General features: G+C 37.2%; 1 protein-coding gene across 3 annotated transcripts in view; it reads left to right on the forward strand.

Annotated features, from left to right (window-relative positions):
* RPS6KA5 (ribosomal protein S6 kinase A5) overlaps positions 1 to 26646 on the forward strand; it is a 213215-nt gene that overhangs the window by 137088 nt on the left and 49481 nt on the right. For all 3 annotated transcript variants that reach the window (XM_071213725.1, XM_058292425.2, XM_058292426.2), the window contains 3 exons: positions 199 to 306; positions 23194 to 23277; positions 26337 to 26440. In XM_071213725.1, the coding sequence (XP_071069826.1) occupies positions 199 to 306; positions 23194 to 23277; positions 26337 to 26440 (296 nt within the window). The remainder of the gene's footprint in view (positions 1 to 198; positions 307 to 23193; positions 23278 to 26336; positions 26441 to 26646) is intronic.

Consider the following 26646-nt stretch of genomic DNA (forward strand, 5'->3'; position numbering starts at 1 on the left):
AAGTCAAGGGAAATGGGCAGATGTGCCGAGACAGGAATTTATGTTTGCCCTGGCCAGTGACTTAAGAGCCGTATTTGGATCCTCAGCAGGGAAATGCTATTTTTTTTTTTTTCTTGTTTTGTTTTGAGGTAGATAAAACTGTCCTAATTCATCTTTGGAAATTATTGTTTTAAAATGCATATTTGTTTGCTTTTACAGTTGGGGATTATATACCGTGACATTAAGCTTGAGAATATTCTCCTTGATTCTAATGGCCATGTGGTGCTGACAGATTTTGGTCTGAGTAAGGAGTTTGTGGCTGATGAAGTGAGTATTATATGAAATTTGAAGTTAGTAATAACAGAATGCAAGCAATGATAAAAGTTTAATGGGATAGAGAATAAGCATTTCATGAGCTAGAGCTGTATGCATTATGGATTTTTGCACACATTTGCTCAGAGGAGCACTTCAGCATAGATGGCTGTGAACAACTTTGGTGTAAAAATTACAATGGAAGCATCTTGTTCAAATTGCAGACCTTTGATTCCCTACCTTTGGACAGTAGACAAATAGAGATGGCTTTGCCCTGAAATACCTGCTCCACAGATCCCTTTACAACTTTTCTTATGACAGAAACGATTGATTCTCGTAAGGTTTATTCATAGTATTCTTTCTTTCTTACAGGCAGGCCCAATTATATATGACCTTTGTTCAAATATTATGAAATATGTATTTTTACCTTTACTTGAAAACTATATTTAGCAGTCACAATTTATTTTCATCTATTTCCTAAGAGGCAAAATGATTTAAAACTATGGTATCAGGGATTTTCAATTTCAAACAATTTAACAAAGGATATCCTGGAAAAATAAGATCACACATATGTGATCACACATATGTGATTAATAAATGTTTATATTTTCTAAATTTCTTTTTAAATTGTTATAAAATATTTCAAATATAATAAGATTACAGAAAATGATATAACAGAATCCATGCTCTCATTATTCACATTTGTAGTTATGAACCATTTGATTTTTTTTTTTTTTTCATTTGTTCAAATACTGATTGAAAGTTTACTGCGATCCAGGCAGTATTATAGGTTTTGGGATCCAGCAATGAACAAAATAGACAAAAATTCCTCTCTAGGTAGGGAAGCAAACAGTAAACAAGTAAATAAGAAAATATGTGAAAACAAGTAAATAAGCAAACAGTAAACAAGTAAATAAGAAACAGTAAACAAGTAAATAAGAAAAGTAAATAAGTAAATAAGAAAATAAGCAATGAACAAAATAGACAAAAATTCCTCTCTAGGTAGGGAAGCAAACAGTAAACAAGTAAATAAGAAAATAAGTAAATAAGAAAAGTAGAAGCAAATAACAGTAGTAGCAAGAAGAAAGTAGGGGGAAGGAGATTTGGCGCAACAGATAGGGCGTCCGTCTACCACATGGGAGGTCTAGGGTTCAAACCCAGGGCCTCCTGACCCGTGTGATGAGCTGGCCCACATGCAGTGCTGATGTGCACAAGGAGTGCCATGCCACACAGGGGTGTCCACCCCCATGTAGGGAAGCCCCACGCGCAAGGAGTGCGCCCAGTAAGGAGAGCCTCCCAGCGTGAAAAAAGCACAGCCTGCACAGGACTGGTGCCACAAAAATGGAGAGCTGACGCAGCAAGATGACAGAACAAAACGAGACACAGATTCTGGGTGCCACTGACAAGAATAAAAGCGGACACAGAAGAACACACAGCGAATGGACACAAAGAGCAGACAACTGGGGCGCGGAAGGGTAGAGAAATTTAAAAAGTAAAATGAAATAAAAATTTAAAAACAAAACAAATGAGTTAAAAAAAAAAAAAAAAGAACGTAGGGGAGAGTGATAGGAAGTGTCAGTGTGAGTAAAGGTTATACTTTTAAATCAGGTGGGAGAGAAGGCCTCACCAAAAAGGTGACAGTAGAGCAGAGTCATGAGGGAGTGTGAGCCATGTAGATATCTTAGGAAAGACATTTCTCGGTAGAAGAATCAGCCATTATAAAGGCCCTGAGGTGGGAATATGCCTGGCATGTTGCAGCCCAATGAAGACAGCAGTGTGGCTGTAGAGGAATGAGAGAGGGTTACAGTAGTGGGAAATAAGGGCATGGAAGTGATCGTATGGAAGAACTGTCCTGATTGTGAACTCCTTGAAGACCATCGTAAGGACTATGGCTTCGCTGAGTGACGTGGGGTGCCATTGGAGAGTTTCAAGCAAAAGACTGGCACTATCTGACTTACTTGAGATGGATAACTCTAATTTGTAAGACTGATAGAAGTCTTGTCTTGGGGTAAGTGTAGAAGCAGGGGGACCAGTTAGGAAGTGGTTGCAGTAATCCCAGCAAGAGATGGTGTTGACTTAGACCACAGGGTAGTAGGGCAAATTGTGAGAAGTAGTCAGATTTTAAATATATTTTGTCATAGAGCTAATGGAATTTCTTAAAGTGTTAGATGTGGGGTCTGACAAAAGAAGAGGAAGCTAGGACGATGAAGTTGCCATCAACTAATATGGGGAAGTCTGCTGATGGAGAGCAGGTTTCAAAGGCAAAGAAGTTTATTTGGACATGTTGCATTTGAGCTTTCTGTTATATGAATATATGAGTGGGATATGTGAGTTTGAAATTTGTGATAAGTCTCATCTGGATATATAAATTTGGAACTTGTTAGCATAAAGATGATATTTAAAATCATGACCAATGGAAGCAGACTTGGCCCAATGAATAGGGCATCTACCTACCACATTGGAGGTCTGCAGTTCAAACCCCGAGCCTCCTTGACCTGTGTGGAGCTGGTCCATGCGCAGTGCTGATGCGCGCAAGGAGTGCCCTGCCACGCAGGGGTGTCCTCCACATAGGGGAGCCCCACGTGCAAGGAGTGCACCCCATAAGAAGAGCTGCCCAGCGCTAAAGAAAGTGCAGCCTGCCCAAGAATGGCGCCGCGCACACGGAGAGCTGACAACAAGATGATGCAACCAAAAGAAACACAGATTCCCGGTGCTGCTGATAAGGATAGAAGTGGTCACAGAAGAACACACAGCGAATGGACACAGAGAACAGACAACTGGGGGGTGGAGGGGAAAGGGGGAGAAAATAAATAAAAAATAAATCTTTAAAAAATAAAAAAATAAAATCATGAACTAGATGAGAATTTCAAAGGTGGCAAAAGGACCAGTCTATTCCAACATTGAGCTTAAGAGGAAGAGAGATCAGCAATGGAAACAGAAAAAGACACTGATAAATTGGTATATTAGTCAGGGTCTTCTAGGGAAACAGAACTGACAAGACACACACACACACATACACACTTTAAATATTATGAGATTTTAAAGTAGGAATTGGCTCACATGACTGTGAAGAGGGGCAAGGCTAAATTTCATAAGACAGGCTGCAAGCTGAGAACTCTGGAGTGATGAAGGTTTGATGGATTCCCCAGGAGAAACTGGCTAGCTGAAGTAGAGATAGAAATTCTCTCTTCTGTCTACTGAAATGATCACTTCTTTTAAGGCCTTCAACTGATTAGATGAGACTTCTTTTATTATTGAAGACAGTCACCTTGGTTGATTAAAGATGTCATCAGATAGATGCAATTAACTTCTTTTTTCTTTTCAAAGATTTATTTTTTATTTATTTCTCTCCACTTCCCACCCCCCCACCCCCACCCCCAGTTGTCTGCTTTTGCTTTCTGTGTCCATTCGCTGTGTGTTCTTCTGTGTTCGCTTCTATTCTTGTCAGCGGCACCGGGAATCTATGTCTCTTTTTGTTGCATCATCTTGCTGCGTCAGCTCTCCATGTGTGCAGTGCCACTCCTGGGTAGGCTGTACTTTTTTTGTGCAGGGCAGCTCTCCTTACGGGGCACACTCCTTGCACATGGGCTGCTCTACACAGGGGACACCCCTGTGTGGCATGGCACTCCTTGCGTGCATCAGCACTGCACATGGGCCAGCTTCACCACATGGGTCAGAATGCCCTGGGTTTGAACCCTGGACCTCCCATGTGGTAGGTAGATGCTCTATCCATTGAGCCAAATCCACCTCCCTGCAATTAGCTTGATTATTTAAATCCCATGAAATATCCTCACAAGGTACATCTTTTTTGCCAAGCAATACTTAACTGTCATGCGTACAACTGGAAATGTACTAACTTTCCCCAGAATAGGGTGCAAGTCCTTGGGTATAATGCATTCTTAAACTTGATATCCTATAACTTAAATACTGTGGTATGATATTAATACAATTTATGTAATTTGATCAGGGAATAAAATAAGAACACAAATGTATTTACTTTATGTGCATATACAAACATACTCATAACAAAACAAGGAAGAAATATTCATAACCATTCAGTCCTCATTTCTCTAACTGGTCACGTGGTCAGAGCTACCTTCTTCAACTACCCATTCCATATTCCCTTTACTTTCAGCAAGCGCCTCACCTGACCTTGGTCTTTGCCTCGTGAGGTGACCCAATTCTTCATTCCTAAAGTTTCTAGGCCATTAGTAGTCCTGCCTAGATTAGGTTGTTATGATTTTCCCCTGAATTTAATCCTTTAATCACAGGGCATGATGGTACTAAGAGATGCCCCAAGGCATCTCCTTTATTCAGGCAAACTATTCTTTACCTCCACTTGTAGTTACAGTTCTATTTCCCCTTGATAAAATCTATCACCCCTGCCAGGACAGCAGTTCCCTTCTTTGCCTGTTGACTCAGATGCATGAGGAGTCCAAAGTGAATAAGTGACAGTCCTAAATTCCAGGTGGAAAAACACCATACAGTGGATACTGATTTAGAAAGTATACAGCCTCCTGGAGAACATTACCCCAGCCCTGCAAGGTATTGCAACCCAACTGGTGCTGTAATTAAGTCTTAAAAAGGCCATTCCACTTTAGTATCAATCTAACTGCTTCAGGATAATGGGCAATATGATAAGACCAGTGAATTCCATGAGCATGTCCCCATTCCCACACTACATTTACCTTGAAGTGGTTTCCTCTTTTTTGGGGGGGGGGGGGGGAGTAGGGGGAGGTACCAGGGATTGATCCCAGGACCTCATACATGTGAAGCAGGTGCTCAATCACTGAGCTATATCTGCTCCGCAATGTGTGTTCCTTGATCAGAAGCAATGCTGTGTGGAATACCATGACAGTGGATAAGGCTTTCTGTAAGTCCACAAATGGTATTTTTGGCAGATTATTAAAATCTTTCTCTGCTGCAGTCAGCCTGTGGTGAGCATTCATATGAGACACAAATATTCTCATGTTTTTTGCCCACTCAGAAAGACCTTTCCACATACCTCTCTTCCCTAGAACTGTTTGTCACCAATTTTCCAATCATGTTGCTTCTAAGTGTCTGACCATCCAGCCAAACCATTGGCAACAACCCACGAATCAGTGTACAAATGCACCTCTGGCCACTTCTCTTTCCAATCAAAATGAGCAACCAGGTATCCTGCTTGAAATTCAGCCCTGTGGAAGGATTTCTCTTCACTTTTTCCTTCAGGAATGTCCCAGAAAAGGGCTGTAGTGCTGCAGCTGTCCACTTTTGGTGGTACCTGTTTATTATGCAGAACTATCTCTTCCTCCACCAACTGAACGTAAGGAACTCCCCAAGAGGTCGTAGCTGTGGGCTGGGAAAGAGAAGATAATATGGCAAGAGTTGAGGCTAGGGACATTTGGTCTACTTTCTTATGTAACTTACTCATGCCTTCAGGGCCTGCTTGGGCCCAGTCTCGTATATACCACTTCTACTTGAACTAGCTGAAGTTTATGGCTTGGTGGGTCAGACAGTACCCAGTTCATAATAGGCAGCTCAGGTCTCAGGGTAACTTGAGACCCATGGTTAAGCATTCAGTCTCCACTAAGGCCGGGTAGCAGGCCAAAAGCTGTTTCTCCAGAGGAGAGTAGTTATCTGTAGAGGATGGCAAGGCTTTGCTTCAAAAGCCTAAGGGTCTGTGCTGTGACCCTCCTGTAGAGGCCTGCCAGAAGCTCCAGACAGCATCTCTATTTGCCACTGACACTTCCAGCATCATTGAATCTGCTGGATCTATGGCTCAAGTAGCAGAGCAGCTTACTAAGTAGTGTGGACCTGTTGCAGAGCCTCCTCTTATTCCATTCCCCACTCAAAACTAACACCTTTCCAGGTTACTCGGTAAATGGGCCGAGCACATCCAAATGAAGAATATGTTGTCTCCAAAATCCAAAGAAACCACCCAGGCTCTTTGTGCCTCTTTTTCGGCTGTAGAAGGGGCCAGGTGCAACAGCCTATCCTTCACCTTATAAGGAATATCTTGACATGCCCCACACCACTGGACACCTCGTAATTGCTCTGAGGTGGAAGGCTAAATTTTTGTTGGATTTATCCCCATCCTCTGACATGCCTTACCAGTAAGTCTACAGTGGTTGCTACTTCTTCCTCACTAGGTCCAGTTAACATGGTTATCATCAATATAATGAATCAATGTGATATCTTTGGGGAGGGAGAGATGATCAAAGTCCCTGTGGACTAGATTATGACATAGGGCTGAAGAATTGATATATACCCTTGAGGTAGGACAGACAGTAAAGGTGCATTGCTGACTTTGCCAGCTGAAAGTAAACTGTTTCTGGTAGTCTTTACTAACAGAAATTAAGAAAAAAGCAATTACCAGATCAGTAGCTGCCTATCAGGTACCAGGGGATATGTTGATTTGCTCAATCAACAATAACACATCTGGAACAACAGCTGCAATTTGAATCACTGCTTCATTAAGTTTGCTAGTAGTCCACTGTCATCCTCCAAGATGCATCTGTTTTCTGCACAGGCCAAATAGGAGAGTTGAATGGGGATGTGGTGGGAATTACTGCCCCTGAATCCTTCACGTTCTTGAGGGTGGCACTAATCTCTGTAATCCCTCCAGGAATGTGGCGTATTGCTTTTGGTTTATTATTTTACTAGGTAGAGACAGTTCTATTGGCTTCCACTTGGCCTTTCCTACTCTAATACCCCTTACTCCACAAGTCAGGGAACCAATGTGGGAATTTTCCCAGTTGCTGAGTATGTCTATTCAGTGATGCATTCTGGGAACTGGAGAAATAACCACAGATTGGCTCTAGTGACCCACTGAACCCACTGTGACATGGACCTGAGCTAAAACTCCATTGATCACCTGACCTCCGTAAGCCCCTGCTCTGACTGGTGGACCACAATGACATTTTTGGTCTCCTGGAATTAATGTCACTTCCAAATTAGTGTCTAATAATCCCCCAAATGTCTGATCATTTCCTTTTCCCCAATATAGTTACCCTGGTAAAAGGCCATAGGTCTCTTTAGGGAAGGCTGGGAGGAAGATTAACAGTATAAATTTTTGGCAGTGTAGCAGGGACCTTCCCCAAGGGGACCTGACCTTCCCTTCATTCAAGTGTCTCTAGGTCTGTAAACTGTTTTTAAAATTCAAGTTTAGACTTTTGTTCACTTGACCTAGAACTCTTCTGCTTATATAGATCAAGGAAGAATTTAGTAGACTGTCCTGTTTTAATATTAGGTACGCCCATGATCTAGCCCACACCATAGGTTTGTGTGAATCACAGTATTTTGATTCCTGCTTTGAGTCTCCTGCCCATTCTGGTAGCCACACCCATCTTATCTTTGGCAATTAAGTGCTGCCACTTTCCTTCTCCCAACCTAGGATCCAATCATCCCTACTGTGTTTAAGCATCCAAGTTCAGTGACAACAGTTCCCACAGTAATATCTGACCTATAGAGAAGAACAACCACAGAGCTCTTCAAGGAAGATAGAGTTAGTTTCACAAATTTATTCTTCACAGTGCTGGTGAAAGATGTGTCCCCTGGACATTGCTGGGGTGGGTGAGCCGGTCTTACATGGTAAATCTCCTCTAACATTCCAGTCTCTCTAAGCCTTAATCTGTGTTATGTCAGGGCAGTTCTGGCATTTTGACCTCAGTCAAAGTAGGCCATCTTCTCATCCATGCTTTAGCCAACCACTCAAACAAACTGTTAGAGCCTTTTCTAACCCCTTGAACTACAAAATTGAATCCAGAATCTCAGCTTAGTGGACCCATATCAATGAATTCAGCCTGACCCAACTTTATATTCCTTTCACACCCTTACTATCCATTCCCACACATGTTCCCCTGATTTCTTTCTATATAAATTATAAAAATCATGCAGTTCTTTAGAATATAGAATACCTCCTCATGGGTCACACTTTGTACCCTCACCTTTTGGGTCTAGTTAAAGGTCTAGAAGAAAAGAAAGGTGGTGGATGTGGGTCATGAGAAGAATTAGAAGTGTCTTGCAAGCCAACTACCTCAGGGTCTTCCATTGCAATTTCATCTGGTGGAACAGATTAATCTCTTCAAAGAGAGGAGTGAGGGCTGTTTCTTCCAGGGAGGTGGTTACAGGTTTATCAGGCACAGCAGGGTTAATCTCTTCTGGTAGAGGTTGGATGGCTGATTCTTCAGGGCAAACGATTACAGGTTTATCTGGCAAAGAGTCAGCAGAATCTAGGGTTTAATTGTTCCCATCACCGTCATTGTCAACACATTTGTCCCCATTCCAATTTTCAGTATACCATTCCTTTCCAATTAGTGCTCTCAAACTTTAACAGAAGACACCCCACAAGGCTGGAAATTTAGTTTTCATTGTAATTTGGCCACTGTCACAGTGAGATTCTGTATCTTGTTTTCAGAAATCTCAAGTCTGCCTACACGCAATATGATTTTCTTTCAAGGCACACATAGAAACTTTCATGTCCTTCATGCAATGCTGAAGTTGGGAATTTGAAGCCTTGAGCTCATCTCTTTCTTTTTCTTTTTTTAAGATTTATTTATTCCCCACCCCATCATTTGCACTCACTGTCTGCCATTTGTCTACTCATCTTTTTTAGGAGGCACCGGGAACTGAAATCAGGACCTCCCCTGTAGGAAGGAGGTGCCCAGTTGCTTGAGCCACATCTGCTTCCCTCATCTCTTTCTTTTACAACTATATCCAGAGTATTTAGGAACAACCAGCCAACATAATTATACTTTTTAACTCCAAAAAACTATTAAGATGTCAAAAACACCCTCTTCCAGCCTTGCCTCTTATAAGCATTTGAGTAGCCATATCCAGTGGTGATATTTGTGTATCTCTATTGCCAGTTCATGCCATGGATTATCAGTGGCATTTGGTAGTTGGAAATAGAGTTGTTAGTGTCTTGGTCATAGAACCAATTCAAAAAACCCCAGACCAACTCAGAAATCTCATCCTTTAGATTCTATTTCTCATGAACCACTTTAGTACCAAAATATGTATTAGATTTCTCTAGGGAAACATATATTATATATATTTTTAATATATAAATGTATTAAAATATATAATATGCAAATATATTAAAGTATATTTATATTTATATAAATATTATGAGATTTTTAAAATAGGAATTGGCTCATGCCACTGCAGGGATCAACAAATCCAATTTCTGTAGGGCAGGCCATAAGCTGGGAATTCCGATGAAGGTTTTCGATGAATTCTTCAGGAGAAGCTGGCTGGCAGAAATAGAGATGGAAATTCTCCCTTCTGACTACTGAAATGATCACTTCTTCATTTAAGGCCTTTATCTGATTGGATGAGACTTCTCTCATTGTAGAAGGTAATCTCCTTGGTTGATTGTAGATGTCATCAGCCATGGATGCAATCAATTTACTAATTATTTAAATCCATGAAATATCCTTACAGTAACCATAAGGCCAGTGCTTGCTTGACCAAACAGCTGGACACCATAACCTGGCCAAGTTCACACATGAACCTAACCATCACAGTTGGGAAGAAAACAGACAAGTGTGTTGTCCTGGAAGTCAAGTAAAGAAAGTGTCAAGTATGAAAAATAATCAATTTTGTCAAATACTGTTGTTAGGCCAAGTAACTTAAGAACTGCAGTGCTTTAGCAGGTGGAAGCTATTGATGAGCTTGACAAGAGCAGCTTTGATGGAGTGGTAGAGATGAGTAGAGTAGGTTTAGAATAGGGGTTCTTAACAAGGGCTCTGTGAGCTTGAACCGAAATTCAAAAACACATTATTCTTGGGAAGTGGACTTGGCCCAGTGGATAGGGCATCCACCTACCACATGGGAAGTCCACGGTTCAAACCTCGGGCCTCCTTGACCCATGTGGAGCTGGCCCATGCACAGTGCTGATGCACACAAGGAGTGCCGTGCCACACAGGGGTGTTCCCCGCGTAGGGGAGCCCCACGCACAAGGAGTGCGCCCCGTAAGGAGAGCCGCCCAGCACGAAAGAAAGTGCAGCCTGCCCAGGAATGGCGCCACGCATATGGAGAGCTGATGCAACAAGATGACACAACAAAAAGAAACACAGATTCTGGGTGCTGCTGATAAGGATAGAAGCGGTCTCAGAAGAACACACAGCGAATGGACACAGAGAGCAGCCAACTGGGGGAGAGGGTAGGGGAGAGAAATAAATAAAATCTTTAAAAAAAACCAAAACACATTATTCTTATGGGGGCCTGTTGTTGCAGGTGTGACATATTAATTAAATAATACACAGGTAGTGTGGACTTCTTAAAGGATCCCTGGTTTTCATCTGACTGTCAAAGGTGTCCATGGAGCAAAAAAGGTTGAGAGAGACTAGGTTTAGAGAGGCTAGGACTGGACTGGTTTAGATAGACTAGGACTTCTCAGTTCTGGGTAGGGCACAGAAGGTTACATAAAGTTAACATGAACGGTACAACATTTAGAAAAAGCTGGATGGAGTACAAAAATCATTTTTTAAAAAGGCTGTAGAAGCAGTGAGGAGGACTTATATGAACTAAAATTCACAAAAGGGGAGGGGAGGACCTTTCTGAGTTGATGATCTTTAGCCGTTTTTACCCTGTGATCATTTGCTGAACCTGGGTTTGTGCATAGAATCAGGCTTAGCCACTCAGAGACACTCTACTGAGGAAAACAAAGGAACTAGTAAAACTTTTAGCAATTGTATGGGGCTAGAGCAGAAAATTGAAAAATTGAGGAGCCTCAAACATATAACCAGTTTTCCTTGTGTACCTTTGCTGGGGTCTAGTGTTGTATGGAAAGCTGGGGAGCTAAGTGGAAACTGTCTAGAAGACAGTGAAATCTCTTGCAGTCTCACAGTGCTTAGGAAACAAAGATCTGTCAGGGCAGGGAGCTAGCCTTAAGCACATGGCCTTCTCTCCCTCAATATGTGCCAAAATTTGAAGCTACATGAGACAGGAGGCTAGAGAGTTGGCTGGAGACCTCTGAATAATAGGACTTAGTTGCCCTTAACATCTCAGTACTGAGGTGATGGATGTCCACCAGGCTCTCAATTAAAATCCTTGGAGGAATAAGAATGAATCACAGGTAGAATGAGTCTTATAAAAACTGCAACCTGGAAGCTTGAATAATTGAGCTCCTGCCTACCGCATGGGAGGTCCTGGGTTTGATTCCCGTACCTCCTGGAGAAGATGAGCGAGACAGCAAACTGCTGTGACAGGCAGGCACGGAGAGCTGACACAACAAGGTGATGCATCAAAGGAAACACAAAGAGGAAACACAATGAGAGACATCACAAAAGAAGGGAGCTGAGGAGACTCAAGTGATTGAGTACCTCTCTCCCATGTGGGAGGTCCCAGGTTTGGTTCCCAGTGCCTCCTAAAGAGAAGAGCAGACACAGAGAGCACACAGCAAATGGACACAGGGAGCAAAAAGAAAGTGCAAACAACGGGGGTGGGGGCGCGGGTAAATTAAATAATTTTTTTTTTAAACTGCAGCCCACCCCTCTCATGTCAATGTCTCATTGAACTGAGGGATCAGCCCCTCTTTTATCTACTTAACAAAAGAGGGTAGGAGGAAATATCATCTTGCGACTTGGTGATTCTTTTATACATAATGTCCAGCAGGCAGTGAAAACTAAAATAACTTACTGGATGAGTTTAACAGCGATTTAAACACAGAAAAAGACAGGATTAGGGACCTGGAAGACAGGACAATAGAATACTCAAACTGAATCAGAGAGCAGACTGACCACTTCCTCCCCCCCACTCCAGAAACAAAAAAAAATCCCAACCAGGTAAGATACGTGTGAGACATGCTCTCGATGCCTGTGTTGTAAATGGAGTCTCAGAAGGAGAGGAGAAAGAATGGGGTAGAAACCATGTTTGAACAAGTATTAGCTAAGCATGTTCCTAAACTGGTGAAAGATATCAACCCAGAGATTCAGGAGGCTTAGTTAATGCCACATAGGATAAGTCCAAAGAAAACCACAATTGAGCACATCCTAGTAAAACTTCTGAAAAGACAAAGACAAGACCTAATTAACATATAGAAAACTCTTTAGACATCAGTGGCAGAATTCGTGTTCTTTTCAGGTGCACATGGAACATTTATCAAAAATTGACCATATGCTGGGCTATAAAGAGACTCGTAAAGCTCAAGAGGTTGCAATCATTCAAAGTGTATTCTCTGTTCACAGTGGAAGTAAGCTAGACATCAATAACCAAAGGATAGCTAAGTAAATGCCAAATGGCTGGAAATTAAACAGTTTACTTTTAACTAGCCCGTGGGTCAAAAAAAGAAATAAGAATGGAAATTAGAAAATATTTGAACTTTGAACTGAATGAAAAATGAAAATATGATTTAAAAACTCACGGCATGCTGCTAAAGCAGGACATAAATACAAGATTAGAAAAGAAGAAAGACTGAAAGATTTATGCCTCCATTTTAAGAAACTATAAAAATTGTGTTAAGTTGAATTTAAGGAAAGAGAAAATGGCACCTACAAATACTGACAACTCTCAAGTTTTTCTGTAAAAAGGAATAGTGAAATGGTGGAGGAGGCTAGCAAAGGATAAACTAGGGTCAGAGAGGTTTTTTGTTTTAAGATGGGAAAAGTAACAATATGCCTATGCTAGTTGAAACAGTCTTGAAAAGGGATTGGAGATAGATAATCGTAATGGTATCATAATCTACCAGGAGGGAAAGAGGAATATTGCTGGAACACTGTCCCGGAGAGAGATAAAATCAAGTGCATAAGTAGAGGGGTGGTATTTAACTAATTGCATGTCAGTTAATCCTTAGCAACAGGGAGGAATATTAAATTACTAGGCACACTGTGGGTGGGGGGTAAGACGTGGTAGTGGGAGCTTATGGACAGACAGGTCTTTTCTAATTGTTTTTCTTTTCTCATGGAGGATTCTCCTGAGATGAGAAGCTATGAAATAGACATATAAGAAAGTAGGAGAGTAAATGGATTATGGAAATAAAAGTATGTTTGTTGGGCAGCTTTAAAGGTCCACTTTAGGTTCATGATGGTAAATTTAAAGTGAAATTTGCCAACTTCATTGTTTTTCTCCAACCACATTTAGCTGCATAGGTGCAAGCAGTGTAGACACTGGATTGGATTTAATCTAGTTTTAGTACCTTTACTTCATATGTGTCTAAGCATAAACAATATATATTATTATTTTGTGTTTTAAAGTTGTACATAAAGGGTATATCCTCTTACAGATTCCTTTTTTTCTTCTATCTAGTTGCGTCATCATCTTTTTGGTGTGCATTTCCATGCCGCGCGGGGGGGGCCTTGTGCCTCTGCATGCCACCTCTCCACACAGGTCTGGGACTCCTTTTCTTCTTTCTTTTTTTTTCCACCAGGAGGTCCTGAGGATCAAACCCAGGTCCTCCATATGGTAAATGGGGGCTCAGTTGCTTGAGCCACAGCCACTTCCCTGCTTTTTTTAATTTTAAGATTTATTTTTTATTTATTTCTCCCCGCCCCCTTGTTCACACTTGCTGTCTGTTCATCTTTCTTTGTTTCTTTAGGAGGTACTGAGAGCCAAACCCAAGACCTCTGATGTGGGAGGGAGGTGCCTAATCACTTGAGCCACCTCCATTCCCTGCATTTTTGTTGAGTCTCATTATGTTTTTCCTTCCTTTGTCTCTTGTTGCATCATCTTGTTGATCAGCTTGCCCCTGCCCTACACGTCAGCTCACTGTCTTCTTTAGGAGCCCGGGGATTTCTGCTCACTGCTTTGTTGTGTCTCTCGTGTTTTTTCTTCTTATCTTTTGTTGTGCCAGCTTGCTGCACCTGCCCATCGTGCCAGCTCGCTTGTCTTTTTTAGGAGGCACTAGGATATGAACCAAGTGACCTCCTATTTGGTAGGTGGGAGTCCAGTTGCCTGAGCCACATCCGCTTCCCTGCAAATTGTTTTTTTAACTTATTTTTTAAATTTATCCATGTTAGGAAATATGGATGTTTCATTCTATTAGATGAATGAAATAGTTTATTTTATATAAATAAAAGTTTATTCATTCTTCCATTGAGGGACATTTAGATTGTTTCTTTGTTTTTCTCTTCACAGTGTTGTACTTTTTTTGATTTTATTGATTTGTTGGAGTTCTTTATATCTAGAATATTTGATATTCATTTGTTCTCAGTTACCTATTTTATGTCTTTTCCAAGTTGTTTTGTTTTTGTTTTTTTCCCCAGTAAGAGGTTTGACATTTTAATGTAATTAAATTTGCTAATCTTTTCTTTTAAGATTTATATTTTTTAATATTTTAAAATAAAACTTCTTCCTTTCTCAATGTAAAGATATTCTCTTTCATTTTCTTTGAAAAATTAGAGTTTTTGCTTTTCACACTAAATCTTTAATAGAATTAACTTTTGTGTATGACGTAAGGTGGAAAAAAAATTTTTTTTACGTATATAGCCCAGTTGCCTCTGAGCTATTCATTTGAAAAGTTAGTCCTTTCCTTACTGATTTGAAGTGTAACTTCTGTCATATACCAAGTTCCCTTGTATAGTTGAGTCAGTTTCTGAGTTCTTTATTCAGTTACATTTGTCTTTTTACTTCCCTCCATGTCAAAATCACAATATCTTAAAGCCTGTGACTTCATAGTAAGTCTTGACTCTGGAAAGGTGAGATATTACTCCTCTTTACTCTTAGTGTCTTTGTGTGTATTAGATTTATTTTTCCTTTTTTTTTTGTCTTCCTCTTCCCTTTCCCTCTAACCTCTTCTCCTTACCCTTAACATTTTTTCTTTCTCTTTACTGTCTTGGCTATACTTGGACTTTTGCTCCTACATATGAATTGTAAAATACACAATTTAATTTATAAATTAATTTGGGGAGAACTGTAATCTTTGGCAATTGGATCTTCCAACCAGTGAATTTGCATCAGTAAATATTCATGTATCTCCATTTATTTAATCTTTTATTTCCTTTAATAATATTTTATAATTTCTCTGTAAATATATTACAAATATATTCTTAGATACATTTCTAATAACATTATAACTTTTGTTCCAATTCTAAGTACTGTCTTTACAAAAATTAGAATTTTTTGTTGCTGAAGTACAGGAACATTGTTGATCTAGTACATAGGAACTTTGCTGAGTTCTTATTAGTTCTACTAGTTTCTATATTCACTTGGATTTTTATGTAGGTGACTATTAAAAAACACTATTTACAAGTAATGATAGCTTTTTAAAAATTATACCTTTTCATATTTTGGGGAGGAGAGTAAGTGTTTTGGTTTGGTTTGGTTTAATTGTATTGCTCTGCCTACTAAGTTTTATAAATGTATGTGCATATGTTTTTCTTGTTTCTACATTTAAAGGGTATGCATCTTGGGTTTAAACAAGTTAGTATAACATTTGCTCTTGGTTTTTGGTGGATAAATTATATTCTTAGTTTCTAAGAGTTTCAGGATATAAATTCTTATGGTTTTTCTCTTTAATCACCTAATGGTATGAATTACATTAATCAATTTTTATTATTTTCAATGTTAAACTAGTTTTTGAATTCCTGGAATGAATTTCACTTATTTCATGAGATACTTATTTTTATGCATGTTGAATTTTGTTTGTGAATATTTAATATAGGATTTAGTTATCTAAATTGACCTGTAATTTCCCTTTCTAATACTATGTTTGATTTTGGTATTAAGATTATACTACCATCATGAAATGAATTTGGAATAGTTTGTATTAGATAGATTCTTTTTTTCTGAAGTTTTGGTTGAATGCATTTCCATAGTTGTCTGGGTCTATTTTTTTTTTCTTTTTCTTTCTTCCTTCTGTACCCCTCCACCCCCATTTTTTATAAGTTTGAGCTTTTCAAATATTTAATTTTTAAAAATTTATAATTATATTTAGTTCTTTTCTTGTCAGTTTTGGTAAATTATGTTTTTATAGAAAATGCCATTTTTTTGTCTTTTTAAATTCTTTGGCATGAAATTGTTCATAGAATTACTCTCCTTTGAAAAATCTATTATAATGTAGTAATGTTTCCTTTTAAATTACCAATATTATTGATTTGCAACTTTCCTCTTTTTTCTTGATCTATCCTGCTAAGAATCTGTCCATTTTATTAGTCTTTTCTAAGAAAAAGTTTTTATCCTCTCAATTTCTTCTTCTATGTCTTTTATGTATTTTCTTTATTTCTTCCTTTCTTCTACTTTCTGTGAGTTTCTCTGATAACCTTTTCTCTAAATTTTTGAGTTGGACATCTATTTTATTAATGTTTAATCTTTCCTTTTTAATAAAAGCACTTAAAACTGAAATTCTAAAAACTACTTTAGCTATATCATACAAGTTCTGATACATAGTATTTTATTGTTATTCTAATATTATGATGATCTATTCTTTGGGCCATAAATTATTTAGAATGGAATTTAAATTTTTTAAATACAGGAGTGGCTATGGCTCAAGCAGTTGAACACCAGCCACATGGGAGGTCCTGGGTTCCATCCCCTGGTGCCTCCTAAAAACAAAAACAGACAACAAGCAAACAAACGAAAAAAACAACTAGGGAACCAATGTGGCTTAGTAGTTGAGCACCAGCTTCCCATATATGAGGTCCCTGGGTTCAATCCCCGTCTCCAGTACTTAAAAAAATAAAATTAAAATACATAGGATTTTTGGCGATTTTTTTGGTCAGTGAGTTCTAATTTTATTGATTTGTGATTGGAAAACAAAATAAATACAATTTTGATTCTTTAGTATTTGAGTTTTGCTTTGTGACCTAGTACATTGGTAATTTCTGTAAATATGCTATGTATGCCTGAAAAGACTGTGTATTCTCTAAATGCTGGATACACAGTCATATATATCTTCAAGAATACTGTTCAATTCTTCTATATCTTCACTAATTTTTTTCTGTCAGTTATAAGAGAGATATATTAGAATACCCACTATGATTATGGATTTGTCAATTTCTCCTTGAAGAGCTCTTCATTTTTGTTTAAGGCTCTGCAAAAATTTTTGAGGGTATTCAGGATTGGAATTGTGTTACTTCCTAGTGAAATGTTCCTCTTATTATTATGTAACAAATCTAATCTTAAACAATACGTTTTACTTTTAAGTCTAATTTCTCCTACTATTAATAAAACTTCTCCACCTTTCTATTGCTTAGGTTGGTCTGATATATCTTTTCTCCATATCTTTACTTTCAGTCTTTTTTTGTCATTATGTTTTTAGGTGTGCCTTTTGTAAATAACATACAGTTGGATTTTGTTTTTGATCCAGAGAGTTTCTTTTAACTGGTGAGTTAAATCTGTAATTATGATTACTGATATATTTTTATTTATCTTATCTTGCTTTGTGTTTCTCTTTATCATAGCTTCTATTTATTTGCCTCCTTTCTGTCTTATATTTTTATATTTTATTGATTAAAATTTCTTTATTTCATTATCTCCTAATAGGTTAGAAGTTATACATATATTGATGTTGTATTCCTCTGGTGGTTATTGCCTCAAAAATTTTAAGTTGATTGCTGACTTAACAGAGTCTAAAATTAACCATTATTTCTAGATTGTCATAATGACCCCAAAAAGGTTATAGTGCTTTATTTAACTTCAGGTATACATCTCATTTCACATATTATGGTTATTTAGTATTTTAATCATACCTTGTGTTCTATTTCCCCGAATATATAATTATTGTGTAATTATCATTTTTGTTTCATAAATTCAGTACTTGTTGGGATTTACTCACATGTTTACCTATTTCTCTGCTCACTGTTGGTCCTTGCAACTTTCTTTTTTCTTCTGAGTTCTGAGTTCAGTTTCTGTAGTATATATGCTTTAAATTTCTTTTTAGTAAGAATAAATGAGTAGCAGACCTTGTCTTTGTCTTAAAATGCCTTTATTTTTCCCTACTATTTAGTGATAATTTAGTTGGATATAAATATGTCTATATATGGGCTTCTTTTTGAAAATATCTTTTTATTGTAAAACATATTTTTAAAACCATGCAAAATAAATGTACATCTTAGTGAATCATTATAAGGGAAACAACCCTTGACAGCAACTTGGGTCAAGAAATAGAATCTTTTCACCCATGAATGTATTTTTATTTTTTCTGCTTGAGACTCATATAACATGCTGTATAATTTTCTCAAATGTATCTTCTAGTTACCAGTTCTTTCTTTCGTTGTGTCTAATCTGCTGTTCAATCTATCCCATTGGTTTCCTTTTTAAATTACTGTATTTTTTTTGTTGATAAATATCTGTTTGGTTCTTTTAAAATTCTTGCTAATATTTTCTATGCTACCACTTTCATATGGTTATTTTCCTTCTTTTAAAATAAAATTTCTATTCTTTTACAGATTATTGTTCTAGTATTTCAAGTAATGCTCCTGTTCGTTGTGTCTACTGTATTTAGTTGATTTGTTTAGCAGTTTGGGCTTCAGGGCTTTATCTGTGCAGTCTTGCCAGCTAAATTGTAGGAATGTGTGATTCTTTCATGTGCCCCAGGGTTGTCACTATGTTGGACCAGATTTTACCACCTTCCCATACCATGGGGAAGAGCAGAACCAAAGCTAGAAGAGGCAAAGGCCTGGGGATTTGATTTACTAGGGTAATAGTTATTTGTTGGTTTTTTAAACTAGCCGTAAGAGACAAATCTGTGTCAGTGGGGAGATTTAATTTTTCTAGACTTCACTTCATTGAGGGTTTAGCTTTCTTATTTTAGGCTCCATGGTTTATGCAAGATTGGTAATTCCAGTACTATCTAATTTGACCTCAGGGCCTCATCATCTGTCTACACAAGAGTGTTGAAATTCAAGCCTCTTGGTTACCGCATTACTAGTGTACTGAGTTACAACTCACCTTCCCTTTCTGTGCAGCTCTGGCATTAGGGCATATGCCTACCTCTCTGGTTTTCAGCACCATCTTTATTGCTGGCATCTAGTGGTTCCCCTTTGTTTCTTATGAGCATAGTCTTTGGTTATTAGTGAAGCAATATTTTCTTATTATTTTTTAATCAAACATTTCTAGATATTTGTGATGAGGGGATTTGCCAAAATATAGGATGGAAAATTTTTTTCATTGGTAGTTTTTATATTTAACTCACAAATTTATCATAAGCAAATAAGATCAGGATAAAATATTGACAAGTAAAGCTAGAACTGATTTAATCAAGTAAATTTTTATTAAGAAACAACTGAGAGTTAGCCCATTAATTTCCTATTTACACTCTTCCTTAGAGGTTTTTTTGTGCCTGTTTTCTGATCCTTCTCTCTAAGGAACAGCGAAACCTTCTTAAACAGCTGATCACTAAACAAGTGAATACTCAATATGATCTGCCCTGTTGGTGCACATACACTGCTTTTGCTATTTTTAAATTCAAGTAAATTCTCGTTCACTAGCTTCTAACTCTGTGGTAACCAGAATGATAAATAATATTGCTAATATAAAGTATGGACTTAAATGTTAAATAGGTTTATTGCCTATCTCTTTAAGAAAAATATTACTTGATAGGTATTTGAACAAATAACAAGCCATAATTATAATTGATTCTAGCTGTGTTAACCTAGCCTTTTTATATCATAGTTAATGAAATACTACCTTGAAGTCTTTCTTGCCCTCACCAGAGACACTTTGGAATCTGTTTTATGGTAAACAATAAACCTTTATACTGTTCTTGCAACCATTCTGAAACTCTGAAAATATTTCAAAATTACAAAGTTAAAAAGAGTTTTTAAAATATCACGTGGAGAAAGTGGAATAAATATCTTTGAGCACTTAAATTAGTTCTGAGCTTCCTCTAAGTCAAGACAGTGAAGTAATGAACTATATTGTCAGATAAACTATGTAAGTGGGAGTTCTTTCAAACCTTTCTGGCACTAATCAATAGAATGTATATTTTAATACTCTTTTTACAGTAAATCTCTGAATATCTAGTGTTTTGGAAATGTGAGTCCAGATTTTCATGACTTTAAATTTATAAAATTTAAGCATTATCTTATATGAGAAGGAAATAGCATAATTTTAAAATGATATGTGACTGGAGCTACCTGTAAATGAAAAAGGAAATTTATCTTTACCAAAAAGATTAATTTTCTAAATAACAGATAAAAATCTAGAGAAGCAAAGACTAAAAATTCATCTTTTTATTCATAAACCAGCGTGGACAACTATATTTATTTTTCTTCAATATATCAAAACATAACAGGATAAAATGTTTTGAAGGTGCTTTAAGGGCTTTAAGATGAGGTTAAATGATAAATGCTACGATTTAGTGTTTTTTTAATGTGTTTTTTTATCTTAGTTGTGTAATGATTTTTACTTAATGTCCCAAAAATGGCTATTGTATAATAAATAGTATAGTAACTAAAAACTCTGTTCAGTTTTAGGAACTTCAGGTTTTTTAAAAAGTAATTTTTGCAGTATTTAGTTCTAATAATTTGGTGAGCAGATTAATTTTCCTAATGTACTTTTTTGTCTAAGCATGTCTAACAAGATATTAAAAATTACTCATTGCTTTTTATATATGCATTTCTGTGGAATTAATTGTATTTAGCATTAATTTTTTTAGTGGGTTGCCACAAAATTAGCATTTGGTGCTGAAATGATGATGCAAAGGTATAATGACATTTGATGTATTATTCATATTGGTTGCTCAGTGTTACTCTGCCAGCTAACAAAAAAGGAAATTTCCCAGAGACCTAAGTATAATTGAATTATTTCTTTTAGTTTCTAAGGGGATAGTAATCTTGCAAGTATATATAGCATGTAAACATACTACATGTAATATAATAAAGCACTTAATTCTTGATTACAATTAAGTTGATTTAATATATTTATTACCACAGTGTTTAAATAAACTCATTATGTTCATTGTCTATATGGGCTGTTTAACCTCAAGCCAGTGAACCAAGAGACTCCTACCACTTTTAGATCATTGTTATAATAGTGTTCTTTGTGGTTAAAATTGGTAAATGAAAACAATGCTCTTTTTTTTCCCCCACCTTTGCTGGTAGAAGGTGAAAGGTGTACATTAGAAACCTTCCTCTAAAATAGTTTTGTGCAATTTTTAATGGCAACCCAGGTGCCTTTAAGTCTCAGATATAGCCATATGAAAGTATATTATTAAAAGGAATTCTTGGGAAGCAGACTTGGCCCAGTGGTTAGGGCGTCTGTCTACCGCATGGGAGGTCCACGGTTCAAACCCCAGGCCCCCTTGACCCATGTGGAGCTGGCCCATGTGCAGTGCTGATGCGCGCAATGAGTGCCGTGCCACGCAGGGGTGTCCCCCGCGTAGGGCAGCCCCAGGTGCAAGGAGTGTGCCCCATAAGGAGAGCCACCCAGCACAAAAGAAAGTGCAGCCAGCCTAAGAATGGCACCACACACATGGAGAGCTGACACAGCAGGATGACACAACAAAAAGAAATACAGATTCCTGAGCCGCTGGCAACAACAGAAGCGGACAGAGAAAAACACGCGGCAAATAGACACAGAGAACAGACAACTGGAGCAGGGGGAGGGTGAGAGAAAAAAATAAATAAATAAATCTTTTTAAAAAAATAGATAAATAAAAGGAATTCTCTTTCCACTGTTTAATATATCTACATAACAATTTCTATATTTATTCTCCTTTATTATATTGGGTTGAGTCATGATACAGTTGGTCATTTTAAAAATTAGTATACTTTCATTTTTAAAATTAACTTTCAAGCCTGATATATTAAATTAGCCCTTTGATTTTTAAAAGTCTACAAGAGAACCACCTGTCTTTAAGAGACAATGGTTTTTTAAAGATAGTTTTGCTAACCATGACTAAACATACTATTAGGCAAGATGAAAAGGTAGAAAAAAAGCACTTTTCATCCTTTTTTCATCTTTTGGGTTTCCTGCTGCCTCTTCTTAGCACTTAGTTTTCCTGCCCTTTTCAGGTTTCATAGTGTTTCCCAATCTTGCATATCTAGAAATAGAGTCATTTATATTAAAGTGTTAGAGTCTGTTTTATCCTACTAGGAGTATTTGCGCTTTTTAAAAAGAAACCATTAGTTGATAAACACACAGTAAAAGAAGACTGAAAAAGAAGGTGGACAGGGAACTAAGACTGCCTGCAACTGAAAGCAGGAGAATTGCACCCAGCATCCATGTGGAATCTAAGCCCCCTCTTGATATAGATGTGGAGTGGACACAACCATTCTAAGGTCCACAGGATGGAGGAATAGAGCATGGATTAGAGTGGAATTACTGATATTCTATTCATGAACTCTTGTGATTAGTAATTGAAGAAAATGTGGCATTGGCGTGGAGAAAGTGGCCATGGTGGCTGCTGGGGGTAGGGGGGTTGGAGGAAGAGATGTGATGTGGGGGCATTTTTGGGACTTGGAGTTGTCCTGGGTGGTGCTGCAGGGACAGTTACCGGACATTGTGTGTCCTCCCATGGCCCACTGGGTGGACTGTGGGAGAGTGTGGGCTATGGTGTGGACCATTGACCATGAGGTGCAGCGGTGCTCAGAGATGTAGTCACCAAATGCAATGAATGTCTCATGAATGATGGAGGAGGTTGTTGTTATGGAGGGAAGAGTGGGGTGAGGGGGATGGGGGGTATATGGGGACCTCATATTTTTTTAATGTAATATTTGAAAAATAAAGACCAAAAAATAAAAAAATTTTTTAAATTTAAAATTTTAGAAATTTTTTTAAAAAGTAAAAGAAAGTAGATAGGAGCATGACTGGCTGGATGGCTGGATGGATGAATGGATGGATGATGGTAGGGTTTCAGACATCAGTGGAGAAGTCTTTCCAGTAATGATGATCTGCCCAGTTGAAGAAAGGATCTATCAATAGACCCTGCCACTACCTTACTACTATAGTCTATCACAACCAGTATTATTTAACTTCCCCTTTGGTCATTTGTCATACTAGCTTGAAATCGAATCACTTTGTTTGTTTGTTTGTTTGAAGACTGAAAGAGCATATTCCTTTTGTGGAACTATTGAGTACATGGCACCAGATATTGTCAGAGGAGGAGATTCCGGACATGATAAGGTATGTTCTATTTTTGAGACTTCTTTATATATCTCCATAAAATATGCAATAGAATCCTAGTTAATTACCTAGGGGCAGCATCTTTTCAACAGAACCCTTGTTCTTACCTTCATCCTTTCTTTCCCTTGTTTCATATACTTGAGTATATCAGGATGTGTGGTATTTTGGAGGAAAAAGATAATAGAAAGTTTATCTAGCCTTTTTAAAGGTTTTGTTCGTAAAATTATTTGTTTTCTAGAGTAACACTCTTGGTAAAGTGAAACCACAAACTTAACTTAATTCTTCAAATAATTTTTATTTTATTTCCATGAAAAGAACCTAAATCTTGGAAAGCAAATTTGGCTCACTGATAGAGCATCTGCCTACCACATAGGAGGTCCAGGGTTCAAACCCAGGGCCTCCTGACCTGTGTGGCAAGCTGGCCCATGTGTAGCGCTGATGCACGCAAGGAGTTCCATGCCACGCAGGGGTGTCCCCTGCGTAGGGGAGCCCCACGCACAAGGAGTGCACCCATAAGGAGAGCTCCCCCACATGAAAAAAGCGCAGCCTGCCCAGGAGTGGTGCCACACACATGGAGAGCTGACACAGCAAGATGATGCAACAAAAAGAGACACAGATTCCTGGTACCGCTGACAAGCGGACACAGAAGAACATGTAGCAGATGGCACAGGAGCAGACAACTGGGTCAGGGGAGGGCGGTGAAGGGAAGAGAAATAAATAAAAAATAAATCTTAAAATTAGATAAATAAATAAATAAATATACTCCCAGAATGCTAACATCTTTGAATTGAGGAGTAGGATTTGAGGGGACTTTAAAAAAAAAAAAAAGAACCTAAATCTTAAGCTAAGCACCAGTTTTAACTCCCTTTGAAAAAAGATTATTATTTTTTTGTTGCATGGGACCTTGTCTTTTAGGACACAACTGTACCATAATATAATATCAGGGTGTCACTGAATGTTTTGTGTATATTATTCCTGTCTGAGTCATGATGAATGATTTTGGACAATGCTTATTGTCATTATTTATTTTTTCTTGAAAAAAATACAGACATGTAGTTGTGTCTATCGCCTTTTGTTATTAGCTTTCTAAGAGGTCACTGAGAGTGCATGTGAAAAGATAATCATTCATATTTTCTTAATTCCCAATTTTTTTTACCTTTAACTTTATTATGTTACTGGAGATAATTTATGTTGAATATCTCTTCAACATAAATAACCATTGTAGCAATCTCTGGAGAAAGAATAATTTAAGATAGTCTTAAGGTTTTTTTTTCCTAAGCCCTTTAAAATCTCAGCTTTTTCCTTCCTAACTTCCCCTTCTCTGCAGTGAAGATTATAGACCAGGACTTCTAAGTAATTCTGTTTCAAATCTAGGTCACCTTTTTTTTTCTTGTTGTATTTAAAGAGTACAGGGGAGTGAATACAGCTCAGTGGTTGAGCACCTGCTTCCCATGTACAAAGTCCTGGGTTTAATCCCTGCTGCTTCCTTAAAAAAAAAATAAAGGTATAGATTTCCTCAGTTTTTTCTTTACACTTTTGCTTTATTAATAACTTTTTGCAAATAAGGAATTTGACTGTTCTTTGTTCCTCTTCTTCCATTCTCATCCCCTTTTAAAATCCCATATGAAGAGTCTAGATATCTGACTGTGAAGAATCTATCTTTGGTCTCTTCCTTAATGACTAGTTATCTATTTAAAAGCCCCATTCTTCAAGCTTGTGGTATGTTGGTCTCAGGCCTACGGCTAGGAATTTGATTGTTGGTGTGTATTCATTTAAGAACATGTTTTCAAACCCAACAGCAAAACATTCTGAAGGTTTTGATTCAAATGGCAGTGAAACCGCTTCTGAAAGTAGAAAGAGTGAATTGCTGGTTTCATTTGCTTCATGGTATTCTTTGAAGCTATTGGGGAATTTGGTAGGAATTTGTAACTGATAAAAATTGAAAATTATCTTCTAAGACCTATTGGAGCTAATTTTTAGCTAAGAAAACCTTGTATCACTCCTGCATACCTATGGTCCAGAATACAGTATGACTAGTCAATTAATATTCTTTCTCATACATGGAACACTCTGATGACTCTGAGATAATTGTGATGGTGTATGGGTATAGAGCGTGGCACCAGGTCTCAGTAAATATTCTTCCTCTTACAATTTCAATCTTCCTTTTCCTGTTTTATATGTTGGTGTTACTAATATTTTCTTTAAGATAGCTCTAAACTCTAAATTTTGCATCATCTCTCTGAAACTTTGCCCTTAAGATTTAGAAGCAAATAGTTTAAAATTTTAGCATTCCATTAAGATTTCTCATTAGCTTAAATTAGTGTATTCAACAGTCATTAAAATCTTGATTTGTCTAAATTATTTTAAATATATCAGGATTCTTTAAACCATAACTAATTTGCAGTGTTCTCAGTTCAAGTAACTATTTGTAAATTAGTTTCCAATTTAGAACACATTTTATTTAATATTTATTTTAAATCTCTTCATGTTTTCCACCAACTAAAACTCTTGGATTTATGTGATATATTCCATAAGAAGAAGTGTCCTAGGTAGATAATAAAAGTAACAAAATCCTTTGAATGGAATATAAATACTCATTTTTGTTCTTCCAAGGAATTTGATTTTAAGGAATACCATAAGATTCGTTGGAACTAAATAATTAAAATACTGATTAATACTCTTTTAGAAATAAGGTGTTTTTTTCCCTGTCTTAAGTCCAAAAATTTCACCTATGGACAACTTTAAAAATTTGACAGTTTAGAAATTTTAAACATTAATTGAAATAGAACTGTTGCTAGTTTAGGAAATAATTAAAGCATTTTTAGCCCTTTGACTGATCTCAGTGTGTTTAATTTCTGTACCAAAGAGATGTCAATGTTTGCTTGTAAATTTCTTTCTTGACTCTGCTAATTTAATACTTCATATATGGAAAGCTATGTACCAATCTTTATGTTAAAATATTTTCCAGATACATTGCTTTGTTGTGTTTGTCTTTTTATTTCTTATGAAATATATTTTAACTGATAATTCTGTAAAATGAAATTATTTTTGTTTTGTAGGCAGTTGACTGGTGGAGTTTAGGTGTTCTCATGTATGAATTGCTAACTGGAGCATCTCCTTTCACTGTTGATGGAGAGAAGAATTCACAAGCTGAGATATCTAGGTAAGCCTTATCAAAATAAAATAAATATTGTTTTTTCAAAGGAACTGATTGAATTTCTCCAATTAGGCTGATGAAAAATAATGTGTTTTTTTTTTAATGAGAATCGACAAAATGGTATTTAAGTGGTAAATTTCCATTTTTATTCATATCATATGTAGGTATATAACCTTTATATTTTATTGCCCCAAATAAATCTTAAGATTCAT

The sequence above is a fragment of the Dasypus novemcinctus genome, chromosome 3 (genome assembly GCF_030445035.2).
Source record: "Dasypus novemcinctus isolate mDasNov1 chromosome 3, mDasNov1.1.hap2, whole genome shotgun sequence".
NCBI classification, from domain to species: Eukaryota; Metazoa; Chordata; class Mammalia; order Cingulata; family Dasypodidae; genus Dasypus; species Dasypus novemcinctus.